Below are 18,193 nucleotides of genomic sequence, written 5' to 3' on the forward strand. Positions count from 1 at the left end.
CTTTCCAAATCAAGGGAGAAGGGAGGAGGAGACCAGAGCCAGGCGTTGCCATCCTGCCTCGGAGGCGCAGCAGTCCCGTCCAAACCCAGCCTTGCGTTGCTCTGCTTTGGGAGGCTTGTGTTTCCCCCTTTGGGGTAAGAAATGGGGGAGAAAGGGGCAAGCAGGGAGGGGGTGACATAAGGGAATATGGCTGCAGGGGAAGGGAGAAATAGGGCAGGACGTTTGCACAATATTAGCCTCCATCTGGAAGCAGCTCTTTGCGCAGAGCAAACAGGGTTCAGCTTATTTATGGCAAAGCTCTTCTTCCTATTTCCTGCCTGCCTTCTTTCCCCCTTTTTCATGTCATCCTGGCTTGGATTTGTTGGCCTTTGAAGCATGGAAAGAGAAGGGAACTGAAATAGCCATCCAAGTGACCTAATGAAGGGAGTCTTTCCCGGCATTGCCAAAGCTGAGTCCCTCTCCCTCCTTATTATTGTACCATCCATCATAGAAGCGTCATATAGACGTTGCAATGCCGTTTTCAATCCCGGGTGTGCCCAGGCTGAAATGCGCAATGCCATATCTGTTCAGAAATAAATGTCATTGATCTCATTGTGGCTCCCTTTCTAGACTATGGCAACCTCTTTCCTGGAGAAGTGCATGTGATCACCGCCATACCATTTTGAATCCTGAGCGAGTCCAAATTCTGACTGAGATACAAAATGGGAGCCATGTTGACTCACAGTCAAATGTCACAGAGCTCAGTGTGGCTCGTTTTCTTGACAGTGGATATTGGATTGCAGTATCTGTCATGGATATGTGTGTATGTGGGCATTGTATTGTATTGTATTGAACTGCACAGTGCAGTATCAATTCAGAAATAAATGTCATTTTGCTCAGTAAGGCACCAGTATTCTTTGTAGATGCAGCCTCATAGGGGTTTGCTTCCAATTTAACCCATGTAGAACTGACTTACAAACACGTCCATGCAATTGCTAACAATGTGCAAGAGATATCACAATTAGTGTGGTTTTGACTTACTCATCTTTTTTATTCCAGGTCAACACACATCAAGACAGTTCCAGGAACAGTGTTTGAAACCCACTGTTTGAAACCAGAGACACAACTGAGGCTGCCATCCTCACTATGGCACCTGGGGTTCCTATTAGTGAAGGCACTTGTCCCATCTGCCTGGAGTATTTCAAAGACCCAGTGAATCTTGAAAGCTGTGGGCACCATTTCTGCAAAACGTGCCTCACCCAGTACTGGAGGGAGTCCAATACAGAGTCTACTTGCCCACAGTGTAGCGACACAGTTCCCCAAAGCAACTTCAAGACAAACTGGCAGTTGGCAAATCTGAACCTTGTCAAACTGGAAGAAGGAGTAAAAACAGAAGGGATCATTGTATGCAAAGAGGAAGAGATTCCCGTTGCCTTGGGGTACGACAGGTCGAGAGACCTTCAGGATCATGATGACTTGCCTATGGATGAGAATTCCCAGGATTTAAAGGTAGGAGCACTGCACAATCATGCAGTTGTTCTCCCCTTATTCGTGTGATCCACCTTTATCCAGTCAAGAATCCTCCAGATATGCTGGATTACAATTCTTCTGGAGAAGAGATTGCAGACAATTTGTGAGACTCAAGAAATGTGTGTATGGATTATCTCCTCTGCCATAGTGCCTAGACAATTGCAGTATAAACTGAAAATTAGCATGCTCATGAAAGGAATCTTATGAGTGTTAGCCTTAAGAGTCTTCTTTTTTATGATAAATTACCATATTTCTCTGATTCTAAGACATACTTCCCTCCCCCATATAATCATCTCAAAAATGTGGCATCTTAGAATCATAAGTGATTCTATCCATCTATCTATCTGTTGGTAGTACTACAATGGATGGCATCTTATAATCGACAAAATACTAGAATATCATTTTGTTTTAATCAGTGTGTAGCTTACAATATGATCTTCATCCTCTAGATGGAAGTCTTCCTTAAATAGGAAAGAGAAAGCTGAAATCAGTTTTAACATATTCATTTTTGCAGTTTGTTGCATTTGGACAACAGATGTGTTAGGTCAATCAACAACTACTGTTGGCTGGAGTCAAAGAAAGAAGAAGGGAGAAAAGGGCACTCTAGAATGATCACCTGAGTTTGTAAGAGGCGACAAGTTTGTAAACCCTATTAATCTAGGTACTTCAAGTACAAAACCACTATCAGCTTCAGCCTCTTAAATGATCATTAAGCAAACTACAAATAGTTGTTATATTATTGCATTCAAGACACATCATATAGTCTCCCATTCAGGAAGTAATCAGATCTAACCTATGTGCCTTCCAAATCAGATGAGATCGGATACCTTTGGGCATTTTGGCACTTTTGCCTTTGGGATGCCAGAAGTCAATTACTTGAACCCACATAGCAGCAAGATCAATGAGATGCCAGATGTTAAGGCCAGGTCATCCTTACCTGCTGCAGTGACTATATTGCACTACTTGAATTGTTATGACTCACTGCTATGGAATCCTAGCATTTGTAGTTTGCTGATGTCACGAAAATATTATTTGCAAATTTGATAAATGTGGATTTTATAGGTGTGAGTATGAATGAACTGAATGAAAGATGTATGAATGGGGCCTGATTTGGCTGAAGACATATTTAAATTAATCAGAGGCAATGGCTCTTTTAAGTTAAGGAAATGCTTACGTTTCTTTATGTTAAGAAGGAAGTCAACACAAGGCTTGCATTATCAACACCAATCAAGAAAGAGTCAACATCTGCCAGGAAATTGAAATGGAAACAACATGTTTCAGGATGGGAAAAGTCTATCAGCAATTTACAGCTTTGGGACAACATCAGAATAAATATTGCTATATAAGAAACCTTCTAACGTTCCAAAAAGTGTGACAGACAGCGGAGCTGTTCGCCCACCTTTCTGCTCCATGGGAAGGACAGAGATGGTGTACGGGAGTATCAGATCTGCAATGGAACGCAGTCTGGACACTTTGCCTTTCTCAAGGGAAGAGGAAGGAGTGTGTTTTGGAATCATTTTATGTTGCAGGGAGTCAGTTACTGTTGTAGAGGAAACAGGGATTCTTATCCTTGGCATTGTTTTTATGGAAAGGATGCATTTTGGCATTTTAGAAGTTCTGGAAGTTTTGGAACTGTGCGTTGGCAGATTTGCAAGGAAACAGTCTGTCCTAAGAGACATTCTTCACAGAGGAAGAATGGAGAAATGGTGATGTATGTATGAGGATGAATGCATGTACATGTGTATGAATGCTGAGTGAAAATGTAATTCCCCTTTGTTTGTTGTTAACCAATGTAGCTGTAGTAGGTTTGCAGAATCCAATGTAATTACATAGAATCTGTATGTCTAATGTCATTCTTTGTATAAAAGTTCTGTAAAAATTCTGATATACCCTCTCACACTGGAAATTACAATAAAAGAACCTTTGTTTAAAAAGTATTCATAACATTGAGGCAGCAACACTCTTTGGCAGAGAAGGCTAAAGATCTTGTCAAATGACAACTCCCAGGACACCATAACATTGAGCCATGACAGTTCAAGTGGTTTCAAACTACATTGATTCTACAGTGTTGATGCACCCTTAGCCTCCTGTTGACTTGTGCGGTGACATTCTGGTTAAAGATATGTTCAGTATAATTATCAGATGCATGTTTGTGTTATTATTGCATTTGACTTGGATACTTCCGTCTTATCTAAATAGGTGGCTGAAAACAGTGGGACAGGACCCAATAACCGCAGGGGCCGTGGCGTTTCATGGCGGCACAAGGAAACCTTGGATCTCCTGGACATCTGGGGGGAGCAGAAAATCCAAGACCAGCTCCGTGCCAGCCACCGGAATATTGATTTCTTTGAGTACATTGCCCAGGAGATGGCTGTTCGAGGCCACCGCCGAACCGCCGTAGAGTGCCGCTCCAAGACCAAAGTCATGCGACTGGAATATAAACGTGTGATTAGTCACAATTCCAGGCCTGGGAGCAATAAGGTGACTTGTCCTTTTTACAAGCAGCTGCACCGCATCCTTCGTGGAGATGCCAGTGTAGCGTCCAAACGGGTTGCACGGAGACTAAGTCCCGAAGAGGCCTCACAGCAGGGGGCTCTATTGGACCAGCCGGTTCTGGAGGATCCCTTCTTACCTGAGGATCTTGGCACCATTAACCTTGGAGAATATTTCAAAGAGGGAAGTACAGATAAATTGCTGGAAAGCGCAGGTAAGCATTTTCCAGTTTACCTGGCTATCTTTTCCCTGAGGCATTGAACTAGAAACATAGAGCTGGAGGAGACCTCAAGGACAATTCCATCCAGTTCCCATCTGCCATGCAGAAATACACAATCAAAGCTCTCCCAACGTATGGCCATTGAATCTTTTCCAAAGAAGGATATTCCTTCACACTCAGAGGCAGTGCATTCTCAGTTGGTTCTCGCAGAAGCAGAGGCAGCAGGAGGACATTTTTGCTCCCTGGCTTCAGGTAGGATTTGGCTAAGATTTGGCTAAGATTTTAAACTGAGTGTGGGCTTGGCTCCTGTGGTCAAAGTCTAACTGTTGTGTGACTGTTGTGTTGAAAGAGAACCAGGTACTTAAGTTGATTGACAGCAGACATTGTCCCCTGTTAATTGAATTTCTGGGAAAGCTTTATTTGCCATTGTCCTGGTAAAGGCACCTTTACTAACTATCCTTTGCAGTACATACAGGAAACAAAGCAACATAAACAAATACACAAAGAGGTGGTTTGTTGCAGTTTGCACATAAAGTGCGTGCATATTACTTAACTGTACAAAGATCCCACTTGGCCACCACGCTCACCAAGAGATGCAACAAAAGCAAAACATTCCCATCACATGCACCAGCTGTGGCATGTTCCGCTTTTTCACACAAAAACTAGACAACTACATCTGCTCCAAATGCAAACAGATGACTCTGATGGAGCAGAGGATCCAACAGCTCGAGCACCGTATTAAGACCCTTAAGGACATTCAGGCACTCGAGCTCTTCTTGGACACTGCACAACACGCTGCTGTAGATCAGCAGCCTGCATCACACCAACACCACCAAGACCATGATCAGGAACCTTATGGGGAGATCAACTCAAAGGTAGACAACCCTCAGGCTTGGAAGGAGGTCACCCATAGAAGGAGACGCAGGACCAGGCAGCCTCCGCAGAACTCCTCTGCTCAGCTGCATTTACACAACAGATTTGAAATTCTTACATCATTAACATACAATCAGGAAACACATCTTGTGGAGGACCACAGTTTCTTAGATACCACTCAGTGGACCACCCTGGATCAATGCGCAGGGGATAGCCCTGACAGGGACAGTGCATCACCACAGTCACACTTATGTAATCATGCAAATGCTCCATCCCCAATCATAGACCAGGAGCAACAGGAACATCCTTGGGAGAGTAATGGGCTCTCGGATGTATCTCAATGGATTGTCATTGATGAATGCACTGGGGATGTAGAGGAGGAGGACAACACTTTACACCTACATGATTCACTTCAACAGGAACACTCTTCAGGGGACATACACACTGTCTTGCACAAAAGGGACCCTGTCAATCCTCAAAGGAAACAGGTCTTGGTAGTAGGTGACTCCCTCCTTAGAGGAACGGAAGCCATCATTTCCAGACCGGATGGGATGGCTCGAGAAACATGCTGCCTCCCGGGGGCAAAAATACACCATATCACTCAGAGGCTCAGCAGGCTCCTAAAGCCCCATCACCCTCCCCACCTTATGTTGATTCATGTAGGTACCAATGACACCGCTAGGCATACTTTTCAAAAGATCACAAATGATTTTCGAGCTCTGGGAACAAAGCTAAAACTGTATAATGTACATGTGATCTTTTCATCCCTCCTCCCCGTTGTAGGACACGGCTCTACAAGGGCCGGAAAAATAGTACAGGTCAATAACTGGCTCAGAAAATGGTGTCAAGAGGAGCATTTTGGCTTCCTTGACCATGGTCTACTCTTCCAAGAGGATGGACTACTGGCAAGCGATGGGGTGCATCTCACACAAGTAGGAAAACATCTTTTTGCACACAGACTCACAAACCTCATCAGGCGCACTTTAAACTAAATCCACTGGGGGAGGGGAACAACAGCCTGGCGAACACTATATTACCCACGACCACAGGGAACCGCCGAAAGGCTAAAGGGAGGGCTGCACAAACACAGCAAGGACCAAGTACAGAGAGCACAATAATCCCAAATAAACAGTTCGAGGGGAGGTCACAGGGGCTTACATGTCTTTACACTAATGCTCAGAGCATGGGAAATAAGCAAGACGAACTCCAACTCCTAGCACAGCACCACACATACGATGTCATAGGCATCACTGAAACCTGGTGGGATGACTCCCATCACTGGAATTTAACCATTGAGGGCTATAACCTCTTTCACAGAAATAGAACAAAGGGGAGAGGAGGGGGAGTAGCTTTATATGTCAAAAACAGTTACGTTGCAGAAGAAATGCAAGACTGTAATCCGGGAAACCAGCTTGAAAGCATCTGGATAAGAATCAAGGGAACCTGGACTCAAAAAGATCTTGTCGTGGGTGTCTACTACAGACCTCCGAGTCAGGATGAAGGATTTGATGAAGCCTTCTGTCAACAGCTGACCAAACAGGCACAAAGAAGAGATATAGTAGTCATGGGCGATTTCAATTATCCCGATATCTGCTGGAAAACAAACTCAGCCAAGAGTACAAAGTCCAACAAATTCCTCACTTGTCTTGCAGATAATTTTATGGTCCAGAAGGTAGAAGAGGCAACAAGGGGATCAGCAACTCTTGATCTAATCTTAACAAATGTGGAAGACCTGATCAATACAGTTGAAGTGGTTGGATCCTTAGGGGCAAGTGACCATGTGCTCCTGCAGTTTGCAATACAAAGGAATGCTGAAACTAAGACAAGTCAAACACGCATTCTGGACTTTAAGAGAGCTGACTTCCAAAAAATGAAGGAATTACTGAGCAGCATTCCATGGACGCCGATATTAAAAAACAAGGGAGTTAAGGATGGATGGGAGTTTTTCAAAAGTGAAATACTCAAGGCGCAAATGCAAACAGTGCCAACAAAGAAGAAAAATAAGACAAGTGCAAAGAAGCCAGAATGGATGTCCAAAGAACTTCTAACTGAGCTAAAGCTCAAAAGTGACATGCACAAGAAGTGGAAAAGGGGAGAAATCACCAAAGAAGAATTCAAACGTATAGCCAACACCTGTAGGGAAAAGGTTCGCAAGGCTAAAGCGCAAAATGAGCTCAGGCTTGCCAGGGACATAAAAAACAACAAAAAAGGTTTTTTTGCTTACGTTGGTAGAAAAAGGAAGAAAAAGGAGGCGATAGGGCCACTGCAAGGAGAAGATGGGGTGATGGTGACAGGGGATAGGGAAAAGGCAGAACTGCTTAATGCCTTCTTTGCCTCGGTCTTCTCACAAAAAGAAAGCCATCTTCAACCTCAGCAACATGGAATGGACGAAGGATTGGGGGAAATCCAACCCCAAATAGGGAAACAAGTTGTCCAGGAACACCTGGCCACTCTAAACGAATTCAAGTCGCCAGGGCCAGATCAGCTACATCCAAGAGTATTGAAGGAACTATCGGAAGTTATTTCAGAACCACTGGCAATCATCTTCGAGAGTTCTTGGAGAACAGGAGAAGTCCCAGCAGATTGGAGGAGGGCGAATGTGGTCCCTATCTTCAAGAAGGGAAAAAAGAACGACCCAAACAATTACCGTCCGGTCAGCCTCACATCAATACCAGGCAAGATTCTGGAAAAGATCATTAAGGAAGTGGTCTGCAAACACTTAGAAACAAATGCGGTCATTGCTATTAGTCAACACGGATTTACCAAAAACAAGTCATGCCAGACTAATCTGATCTCTTTTTTCGATAGAGTTACGAGTTGGGTCGATACAGGGAATGCCGTGGATGTAGCGTATCTAGATTTCAGTAAGGCCTTCGACAAAGTCCCCCACGACCTTCTGGCAAACAAACTAGTAAAATGTGGGCTAGACAAAACTACGGTTAGATGGATCTGTAATTGGCTAAGCGAACGAACCCAAAGGGTGCTCACCAATGCGTCGTCTTCATCATGGAAAGAAGTGACAAGTGGAGTGCCGCAGGGCTCCGTCCTGGGCCCAGTTCTGTTCAACATCTTTATTAACGACTTAGACGAAGGGTTAGAAGGCACGATCATCAAGTTTGCAGATGACACCAAACTCAGAGGGATAGCTAACACTCCAGAAGACAGGAGCAGAATTCAAAACGATCTTGACAGACTAGAGAGATGGGCCGAAACTAACAAAATGAAGTTCAACAGGGACAAATGCAAGATACTTCACTTCGGCAGAAAAAATGGAAATCAAAGATACAGAATGGGGGACGCCTGGCTTGACAGCAGTGTGTGCGAAAAAGACCTTGGAGTCCTCGTGGACAACAAGTTAAACATGAGCCTACAATGTGATGCGGCAGCTAAAAAAGCCAATGGGATTTTGGCCTGCATCAATAGGGGAATAACGTCTAGATCCAGGGAAGTCATGCTCCCCCTCTATTCTGCCTTGGTCAGACCACACCTGGAATACTGTGTCCAATTTTGGGCACTGCAGTTGAAGGGAGATGTTGACAAGCTGGAAAGCGTCCAGAGGAGGGCGACTAAAATGATTAAGGGTCTGGAGAACAAGCCCTATGAGGAGAGGCTTAAAGAGCTGGGCATGTTTAGCCTGCAGAAGAGAAGGCTGAGAGGAGACATGATAGCCATGTACAAATATGTGAGGGGAAGTCATAGGGAGGAGGGAGCAAGCTTATTTTCTGCTGCCCTGCAGACTAGGACACGGAACAATGGCTTCAAACTACAGGAAAGGAGATTCCACCTGAACATCAGGAAGAACTTCCTCACTGTGAGGGCTGTTCGGCAGTGGAACTCTCTCCCCCCGACTGTGGTGGAGGCTCCTTCTTTGGAAGCTTTTAAGCAGAGGCTGGATGGCCATCTGTCGGGGGTGCTTTGAATGCGATTTCCTGCTTCTTAGCGGGGGGTTGGACTAGATGGCCCATGAGGTCTCTTCCAACTCTACTATTCTATGATTCTATGATTCTATGATTCTACTATCAAACAACACTTACCATCAGAAAGTTTTTCGCAATCTTTAGGTAAAATCTCTTTCTCAGCGGTTTAAATCCATTGCTCCATATCCCAGGCCCCTATATTCCAGGATCTGATACCAAGTAATTTGCTTTGAACTGAACTATATGAGGCCCCTTCTACACTGCCGTATAAAATCCAGATTATCTGCTTTGAACTGGATTATATAACAGTGTAGACTCATGTAATCCAATTCAAAGCAGGCAATGGATTATCTGATTTTATAATCTGGGTTATATGTCAGTGTAGCAGGGGCCCAAGACTCAATTGCCAGATAATCTGGAATAAATATTATTTGGTATTAGATCTTGGGATATGGGGCCAGTCTCTGGAGCAGCAGATAACATACTTCCTCCCTCCTCAATAAGACATCCTCTCAAATATTTAGACATGACAGTCATGTTCCTTCTTAACCTTCTCTTCTATAAACTACATATATCTGTTGTTTACTTATAATATTTCACTGAAGGAGTATTCATTAATAATGATTGGGTGTGATCATTTTTGAGTACCTAATTTCCTGAGTTTCTTGTTCATTTTAATAAGCTTTAGTAACTACGTTCCTTAATTCATTGAGAAACTACAGTAGAGTCTCACTTATCCAACATAAAAGGGCTGGCAGAATGTTGGATAAGCGAATATTTTGGATAATAAGAGGAGATTAAGGAGAAGCCTATTAAACATCAAATTAGGTTATGATTTTACAAATTAAGCACCAAAACATCATGTTATTCAACAAATTTGACAGAAAAAGTAGTTCAATACGCAGTAATGCTACGTAGTAATTACTGTATTTACGAATTTAGCTCCAAAATATCACGATGTATTGAAAACATTGACTACAAAAATGAGTTGGATCATCCAGAACATTGGCTAAGCAAATGTTGGATAAGTGAGACTCTACTGTATTTCAATACAGTTTAATATCCCTTACCCAGAATTCTGAAATTTGAAATGCTCAAAAATCCATGAGAGGGTAACACTTTTCCTTTCTGATTGTGCAGTTGACACCAACTTTGTGTCATGGACAAAATTATTAAAAATCTTATGTATTCGATTACCTCCAGGCTCTATGTAAGTGAAATGTAAATAAATTATGTGTTTATATCCAGGTCCCATCTCCAAGATACTTCATGTTGTATATATCTGCAAATACAAATATTCCAAATTCTGAAATCCAAAACATTTCTGGTTGCAGGTATTTTGGATAAGGGGTACTTAATGTGTATTAAATTTTGCTATTTGACCAATATTAATTAATCCCAACCATTCTTTGGTATTTTGGAATAAAATGGAACTTTAGCACTCACTACATTTAGCTTACACAAAGAAAGATTGTCATTCAGGTTTTGTGAAGGAAGTATGACAGTGAAAATTTGCAGTGTCCTATTAAATAAAGCTTAATGCATATAGTTGCATGTTTGTTTCTTCTTCAGACAATACAAGAGATGGAATGATGTCTGGTAATGGCACTGAGGAGGAAATGATAGAAGCAGGTGATAGCAATGTTATACAGACTGAGGACGAAGGCAGCAATGGAGTCAGTGGTAAGAACTGCATCACTAGTTGTTGTCCTGAAGGGAGAGCGGGGAAACTTGCTTTGCATTGTGGATTCCCATCAAATCAGAATTTAGTGTATGCTAACTCATTGTTGCAAGTTTGTTTTACTCTGGATCTTTGAAAGTTTTTTTAAAATCATTTTTATTGCAAGATTTGTGATCTTTGAAAGTTTTTAATTTGAAATTTCAATGCATTTGTCTTCTGTAGTGGATTAGCAACTCAATTAAGGATGTTTCTCTTGTTCAAATGCAACTGTGTTAGCCCATATTTATTTATTCTAAATCTGTCTCTTTGTTTTTTCCCTGCTCCCATTTTATTCTCAGGGAAAGAGATGGAATCTCAGAGACCACAAGTGAGCCCCCCGCCCCAGCAACCAGTAAACAACGTGGGTATGTATTATGTGTGAATACTTCTTTTCCTGCCTTTTCTTTAACATTATTGATGTTAAAGAATGGCAACTTCCTATCTACCTGAAATAGGACATGAAGGAGATAGCTTTGTGTTTTTCTTGCCACTGTCCCTAGAGCAAAGGCACAGGATATAAAAATCAGTAAGCAACTCTATTAGTGAAGTAATAAAAACTATGCACTTTGGGAATAAGGCAGTTGCAAGGTTAAATGTTTCAGTCATAAAGTCTTCTATTGCAACGCAGGGTGATTCTGTCCTTTAGCAGTTACTTTGTATGTGTAAAGCAGTGATTCCCAACCTTTGGTCCTCCAGATGTTTTGGACTTTAACTCCCAGAAATCCCAGCCAGCTTACCAGCTGTTAGGAATTGTGGGAGATGAAGTCCAAAACACCTGGAGGACCAAAGGTTGGGAACCACTGGTGTAAAGGCAGGTGAGAACTAAGTTAGGTTATTGACATGTTCACACATTCCTTTTCTCTTGCACTTCATATGAAACAGGAAATCAAAATGAGAAGTTTAGAAAAAGTTTGAGGCATTTTGGATTTCTGCATCCCATAAGACACAGTTCTAAGCTAGAATCTGTGTCACACCTTAAAAGTGAAATTAGCTAAGAGCAAGGCACTGTTTATGGTATTAGGAAAGTATATTCCCCAAAGCACCTTTTATCTTCTTGCATAGTGACCCCCCAAAAACCGAGTTGCAAATTGTGCCATCCCAATGTCTTGTACATTCCACAGTGATTTATTTTTATTTCACAAAGAGATTGGGTGGTCAAGTTTATTAGGTTTTTGGCTTTAGGTCCAGGAGGGTCAATTTCTTTACAATAGGAAGAGGAGGATGTAGACACAAGGGGTTCTACTGGGCAGGTGGGAGGATACACCTTTGACCACCTCAGCTCTAAGTAATACCATTTAATTTTGCAGAACCTCCTCCTACTACCAGGCCAAAGGCAACACTACCTGTGGCAACCCGGCTTTCCTTGATGAGGACCAGAAAGAAGCGAGAAAGGTCCGAGAGCATGTTTCACCTGTTTCTGGAGCAAGCCAGAGAGGACTCCATCAAAGAGCAAGAGGAGATGGTCCGCGACAGAGTGATGCTAGCCAGGTTTTTGAGGGCTTTTGAACAAGATGCAGCAGATAGCCGGAAGGAGAGGAAACAGTGCCTGGAGTCTCTGCGCACAAACTGTGAAGTGCTCCAGGGCATCCTTAGTGGCTTGAACAAACTGACTGATGCCATTGCCAGTCAGCAATCAGCCAGCGCCGGTGGCCAGGCGTCTTCCCGGCACCCACTGCCATCTGCTACTCACAAGGAGAATTTGCCACACCATTCTGCCTCTTTTGTGCGAAGCAGTCTGCCGCCAGAAGCATTGCCCTCCCACCCAACCAGTTCTACCAGCACCGCACCAAAAAGTGGCCCTCGCAGGCCTACAACTGTGACTCACGTTCCAAATCGGGTGACATGTAACCTCGGATTGAGGCGGGAGGTTAAAGAACCCCAGGAAATACCATATATGGGCAGAGATGGCGACAGCTAGCGACCCGGGTGCATAAACTCACAGAAACATGTGACTTCTGGGAAATCATGTGTTTCTGAAGAAATGAAAGCTAAAGATAAACAAACAGCGCATGCGTACGCAGGCGCTCTGAATGATTTGTGAGCACGGCACGGAAAGGGTGCAGCCGGCCCGCTGGTAAGCACTGATTGGGTCCAAGTCAGGCAGCATCACAACTCTAAGCCAATGAATTTGCTTGTGGGCGGGCATAACCCGAACCCTGTAGTGTGTATAAATATTTACTCAGCCGGCCACTGTTTGTTCTCCCTGGAGAAGCACTTACTTTGTGCTAGGGGGAACCCTAGTGGCCATTAGCGAAATAAAACTGCTTTCTTGGAATTCCTTCCGTTGTCCGTCTCCATTCCTCCACTGCGCTCAAACAAGGACTGTAACACAAAGGTTCCGCTACATTTTCTGGTGACCCCGACGTGATTTCCTATAAGACGGGCCAGGAGATTGGAGACGGATCCCGTTGGCGGGACGGCCTCAACTCAGCGGTGGGGGCCTGAGGCAACTACCGTGAGACGAGAAGGGGCCCCTGAATATTACAAGACCGGCTACGGTGCTTGCCTCTGATGCCAACGCCGACTGACGGTGAGAGCTGCAACATCAGCGAGGTTCCATAGAAACCGGCTAGGAGGAAAAGGATCCAGGGAAAAAAGCCCAGGGGCGAAGGTTGGTCCGACGTCTACAGAAATCTGGCAAGTATAGGGGTTTGCATGAGATATTAAGGGAACGCCAGCGCTGGGAGGGACAAAAAAAAAAAAGGTTCCCAGGGAGGTAGAAAGGGGTTCTGTCTTGTGTTTCCTGACGCATGCCATTGAGTGGCCGGGTGCCCAGGCCAGGACAGTCCCCTCTATTAGGCAGGATGGGAGGGAAAAATTCAAAGAGCTCCACTCCCTTACAATGCATCTTAGATAATTTTGGCTCTTTTGCTATCAGAGCCGTAGCAGGGAATCCAAGGGACCTGAGAGATTATAGACTGAGGAATTTGTGTCAGGGAGAATGGCCAGAGTTTGGTTTAGGTTGGCAAGTAGAAGGAACGTGGGATCTGAAACTGATCCGAACAGTGGAAGAATATTGTGCTGTGAATCATCCGAACCAGTGGGTCTATATTGCTACGTGGGAACGGGTAGTTAGAGAAGATCCAGGTTGGGTTCGACAGTGCAGGAATGGCAAATGTATGGTGGTGAAGAAGGAAGGGAAAAAGAAGAAAGTTTTCCAATCCAATGAGGAGGACTACCCAGATTTACAGTTGAGTGTACAGGCTAGACAACAGGAATTATTGCCGCCACCCTTGCCACCGCCCCCCCCCACCCCAGGGAACAGCCCCCGGTGCACCTACACTAGGAACGAGACCCCCACCCTACTCTTCGGAGTCAACCGAAGCGGCCAAGAAACACTATCCTAGCCTAGAAAAATATCAGGAGGAAACAAAGGAAAAGAAGAAGTCACAACGGATGCCCAGTGATGCTTCTCCGGCACAAACTCGGAGACATGGAGCTCCGGTGTGGCCTGGTGATTCACCGACCGGACCGGCCCTCCAGATGCCCTTGAGAACGGTGCCTGTGATAAACAACAGGAATGAGATAGTTCAAGCATACCAGGTAGTGCCTTTCAGTAGTAGTGACATTTTGAATTGGAAAAATAATACTCCACCTTATAGTGAAGAACCCCAAGCTATGGCTAGGCTATTGGAAGGGATTATGGCAACCCATAATCCCACCTGGCAAGATTGCAGACAATTGTTGAATATGTTGTTCACATCAGAGGAGAGAAGAGCAGTGTTGAATAATGGGGTAGCCATAGCCCAGGTTGGTGCCCCACAAGATGGTGATGCAGCCGAGTGGGGAGCACAGAGGTTTCCTGTGGAAATAGATCCCCAATGGGACACCGCAGAAGAAGGACATTTGCAGAGACTGAGAGGATTCCAGCGTATATTGGTAGAAGCGGTAAAGAGGGGCCCGCCGCGACCCGTCAACATTGTAAAAATTCAGGGAGTGGTACAGGAAAAATCTGAGTCACCAACAGCCTTTTTGGAAAGGCTGGAGGCAGCATATAGAAAGTATAGCCCGTATAATTTGGAGGATGAAAACGGTAGGAGGGCGATTCAACAGTCTTTTATCAGTCAAGCGGCTCCTGACATCCGGAGAAAGATTCAAAAGCAACCAGGATTTCTAGGAAAGACTATGAATGAATTGTTGGCACTCGCAGATCAAGTTTATATGGCGAGGGACCAGGTAGAAGAAGAGAAGAAGGACAGGAAGAAGAAGCAGGAATACCAAGCATTAGTTACCATGATGGAACAAAGTGCAAGTGGACAGAGAGGAAGAGGAGGATATGCCAGAGGGGGACAAGGAGGAAGAAGAGGGCCCCCTCGGAGGTTAGGTCGAGACCAATGTGCTAAATGTAAGAAGTTTGGACACTGGAAAGGAGAATGCCCAGAAGGAAGAGAAGGAAGTCAGGAAGGACCGAGAGAAAGAGGAAGGCCTGAGAGAGGAAGAAACCCAGGAAGGGGAAGAGGACGTGGGAACTACGTACCTTTTCCTGCAAGAGAGGTGATAGCTGCAGCAGCTGTGATGGAAGAAGAATGGGAAGATATGGATGGAGGAGAGGAATGAGGAAGCCAGGCTCTTGTTTTGTTGGACCCCGGGGAGCCGATGGTCACACTTGAAATCGGGGACCAACAATTGGACTTTTTAGTGGACACAGGTGCCGAAAAATCAGTAGTAAATACAAAAATTAGTCCACCAACTCGGGAAACTACGAAAGTAATAGGGGTGTCTGGGAAGATCCAGAAGTGCCCCTTCCTTAAGGAACGCACCTGCAATCTGGCCGGACATCAGGTCAAGCATAAGATGTTATATCTCCCAGACTGCCCAGTCCCTTTATTGGGAAGGGACATTTTATCAAAATTACAAGCACAACTCCAGTTCATGAAGAATGGACAAATGGAACTATCATTTCCCATGGAAGAGGAATGGAGACTGTTTCAAGTTAGGATTTTTACTGAAGAAATACAATGGCCATGGCATGAGACTCCTTTAGTGTGGGCAGAAGATAATCCTCCAGGATTAGCTAAATATGTTCCGCCAGTGGTGGTGGAAGTGAAAAGAGGAATGGGACCCATATGTAAGCCACAGTATCCCGTCAGTCGAGAGGCAGTGCAGGGGATCAGAAAGCATCTAGAGCGACTTCTGCAGCATGGGATATTGGTACCATGCAGTTCCCCATGGAACACGCCCCTGCTCCCAGTCAAGAAACCAGGAGGACAAGGAGAATATCGCCCAGTTCAAGATTTGCGGGCTGTGAATCAAGTCACCGTTCCCCTAACCCCGGTAGTGCCAAATCCATACATCATGATGAGTCTAGTACCAGCATTTGCCAAATGGTTTACTGTATTGGATTTAAAGGATGCATTCTTTTGCATTCGATTGGCCCCTGTATCCCAACCGATCTTTGCTTTCCAGTGGGAATCTCAGCAGTCAGGGCAAAGGACCCAGTATGTTTGGACACGCCTTCCTCAGGGGTTCCGGGACAGCCCGACCATTTTTGGTCAAGCCCTGGCCAAAGACTTACAGGATTTTGTAATACCTAAAGAAGAGGGAATTTGGCTTCAATATGTAGATGACCTGCTTATCGCTTGCCGGACACTAGGAGGCACTAGAGAGCATACTTTGAGATTACTCAAGACATTGGAAGAAAAGGGTTACAAAGTGTCAAAGAAAAAGGCCCAGTTGTGCTGTCCCACGGTGAAATATTTGGGGTTCCATCTGACCGAAGGAAAGAAGATGTTAGGAGCTGAAAGAAAGGAAGTTGTTTGTGCCATCCCCACTCCCAGTACCCGGCGACAGGTGCGGGAATTTTTGGGATCAGCAGGATATTGTAGACAGTGGATCCCCAACTACGCCGTGTTGGCTAAGCCACTGTACCAGGCTACGAGAGGTGGAAGAGAAGATCCATTTGAGTGGACAGAAGAATGTCAACAGGCATTAAAAGAAGCATTGATGTCATCTCCAGCATTAGGACTGCCCGATTTGGAAAAACCATTCACTCTGTTCGCTGCAGAGCGGGAAGGAACAGCGGTTGGAGTATTGACCCAACCACTAGGTTCATGGCAAAGGCCGATTGCCTACTTGTCAAAGCAATTGGACACAGTGGCTCGTGGATTGCCACCTTGCCTGAGGGCTGTGGCAGCATCAGTAGATTTAATCAAAGAAGCGAATAAATTGACCCTAGGACAGCCACTGACAGTTAAGGTGCCCCATAGCGTTAAGGCACTGTTAGACATTAAGGGACCGCGCTGGCTCACAAGTGAGAGGTTAATGAAATATGAGGGATTGTTGTGTGACAACCCACTGGTGACCCTGGAGACTTGCTCCACTCTGAATCCGGCCACCTTGCTCCCGACTCCAGGAGACACCACGATCCATCAGTGTGCCCAGGTGATGGATGAGGTATTCTCCAGTCGACCGGATTTGAAGGATGTGCCACTAACTAAGGTGGACGACACTCTGTTCACAGATGGAAGCTCCTTTATGGAAAATAATCAAAGACACTCAGGTTATGCGGTTGTTCGGTGGGGGGGAGAGACGCTGGAAGCAGAGTCACTGCCCCCGGGGACTTCTGCCCAGAAGGCCGAATTGATTGCCCTGACCCGAGCGTTGGAATTGTCAAGCGGAAAGCGGGTTAACATCTACACAGACTCAAAATATGCCTTCACGACCCTCCACGCACATGGAGCACTGTACAAGGAGCGCGGGCTCCTCACGTCTGGAGGAAAGTGCGTAAAACATGCTGGAGAGATTGTGGATCTCCTGGAGGCAGTTTGGAAGCCAAGGCAGGTGGCTGTGATGCATTGTAAAGGGCACCAACGTGGAGACGATCCCGTAGTGCAAGGAAATAGGCAGGCTGATCTGGCAGCCAAAGAGGCAGCTAGGCTGCCCTATATTGAACATCAGGTAATGGCCCTACAGGTAGAATTAACTGAACATAACATTACATATACACCAGAGGAAGAAGAATGGGCCTTAAAGGAGAAGGGTCAGTGGTCAGGAGAACTCATAGTGATGCCAGACGCCCGTGTCTACGTCCCTAAGGACTTGGCATGGCACTTAGTCCAACACATGCACCAAAACACACATTTAGGAAAAATGGCATTGGCAAATCTGCTAGGACGACAGTTGTATATCGATGGATTACATAGCCTAATGGCAGCAGCAGCCCGAAGATGCTGGACATGTATCAAAAATAACCCCAGAGAAGGACCCCTCAAGCCACCAGGAGTCCAACATGTGGGTGGGGTACCCTTTGAAGCTTTAGTCACTGACTTTACAGAAATGCCCCCATACAAAGGATACAAATATTTACTGGTGTTCGTGGACACATACACAGGATGGGTGGAGGCTTACCCTACAAGGACTGAGAAGGCTGTAGAGGTGTCAAGAGCTCTAATGAAAGATGTTATTCCCAGATTTGGCATACCCTTAGAAATTGGATCAGATAATGGCCCCGCATATATTCAA

At 44.9% G+C, this 18,193-nt stretch overlaps 1 protein-coding gene across 1 annotated transcript in view; it reads left to right on the plus strand.

Moving 5' to 3' along the window:
* LOC103278042 (myb/SANT-like DNA-binding domain-containing protein 7) overlaps nucleotides 1–18,193 on the plus strand; it is a 24,978-nt gene continuing 6,785 nt past the window's right edge. Inside the window, exons 1-6 of the mRNA XM_062969328.1 lie at nucleotides 1–134; nucleotides 1,039–1,488; nucleotides 3,709–4,216; nucleotides 10,585–10,695; nucleotides 11,032–11,097; nucleotides 12,040–12,599. Of these exons, the coding sequence (XP_062825398.1) occupies nucleotides 1,126–1,488; nucleotides 3,709–4,216; nucleotides 10,585–10,695; nucleotides 11,032–11,097; nucleotides 12,040–12,599 (1,608 nt within the window). The 5' untranslated portion in view covers nucleotides 1–134; nucleotides 1,039–1,125. The remainder of the gene's footprint in view (nucleotides 135–1,038; nucleotides 1,489–3,708; nucleotides 4,217–10,584; nucleotides 10,696–11,031; nucleotides 11,098–12,039; nucleotides 12,600–18,193) is intronic.

This window comes from Anolis carolinensis, chromosome 2 (genome assembly GCF_035594765.1).
Source record: "Anolis carolinensis isolate JA03-04 chromosome 2, rAnoCar3.1.pri, whole genome shotgun sequence".
In the NCBI taxonomy this organism is placed as follows: Eukaryota; Metazoa; Chordata; class Lepidosauria; order Squamata; family Dactyloidae; genus Anolis; species Anolis carolinensis.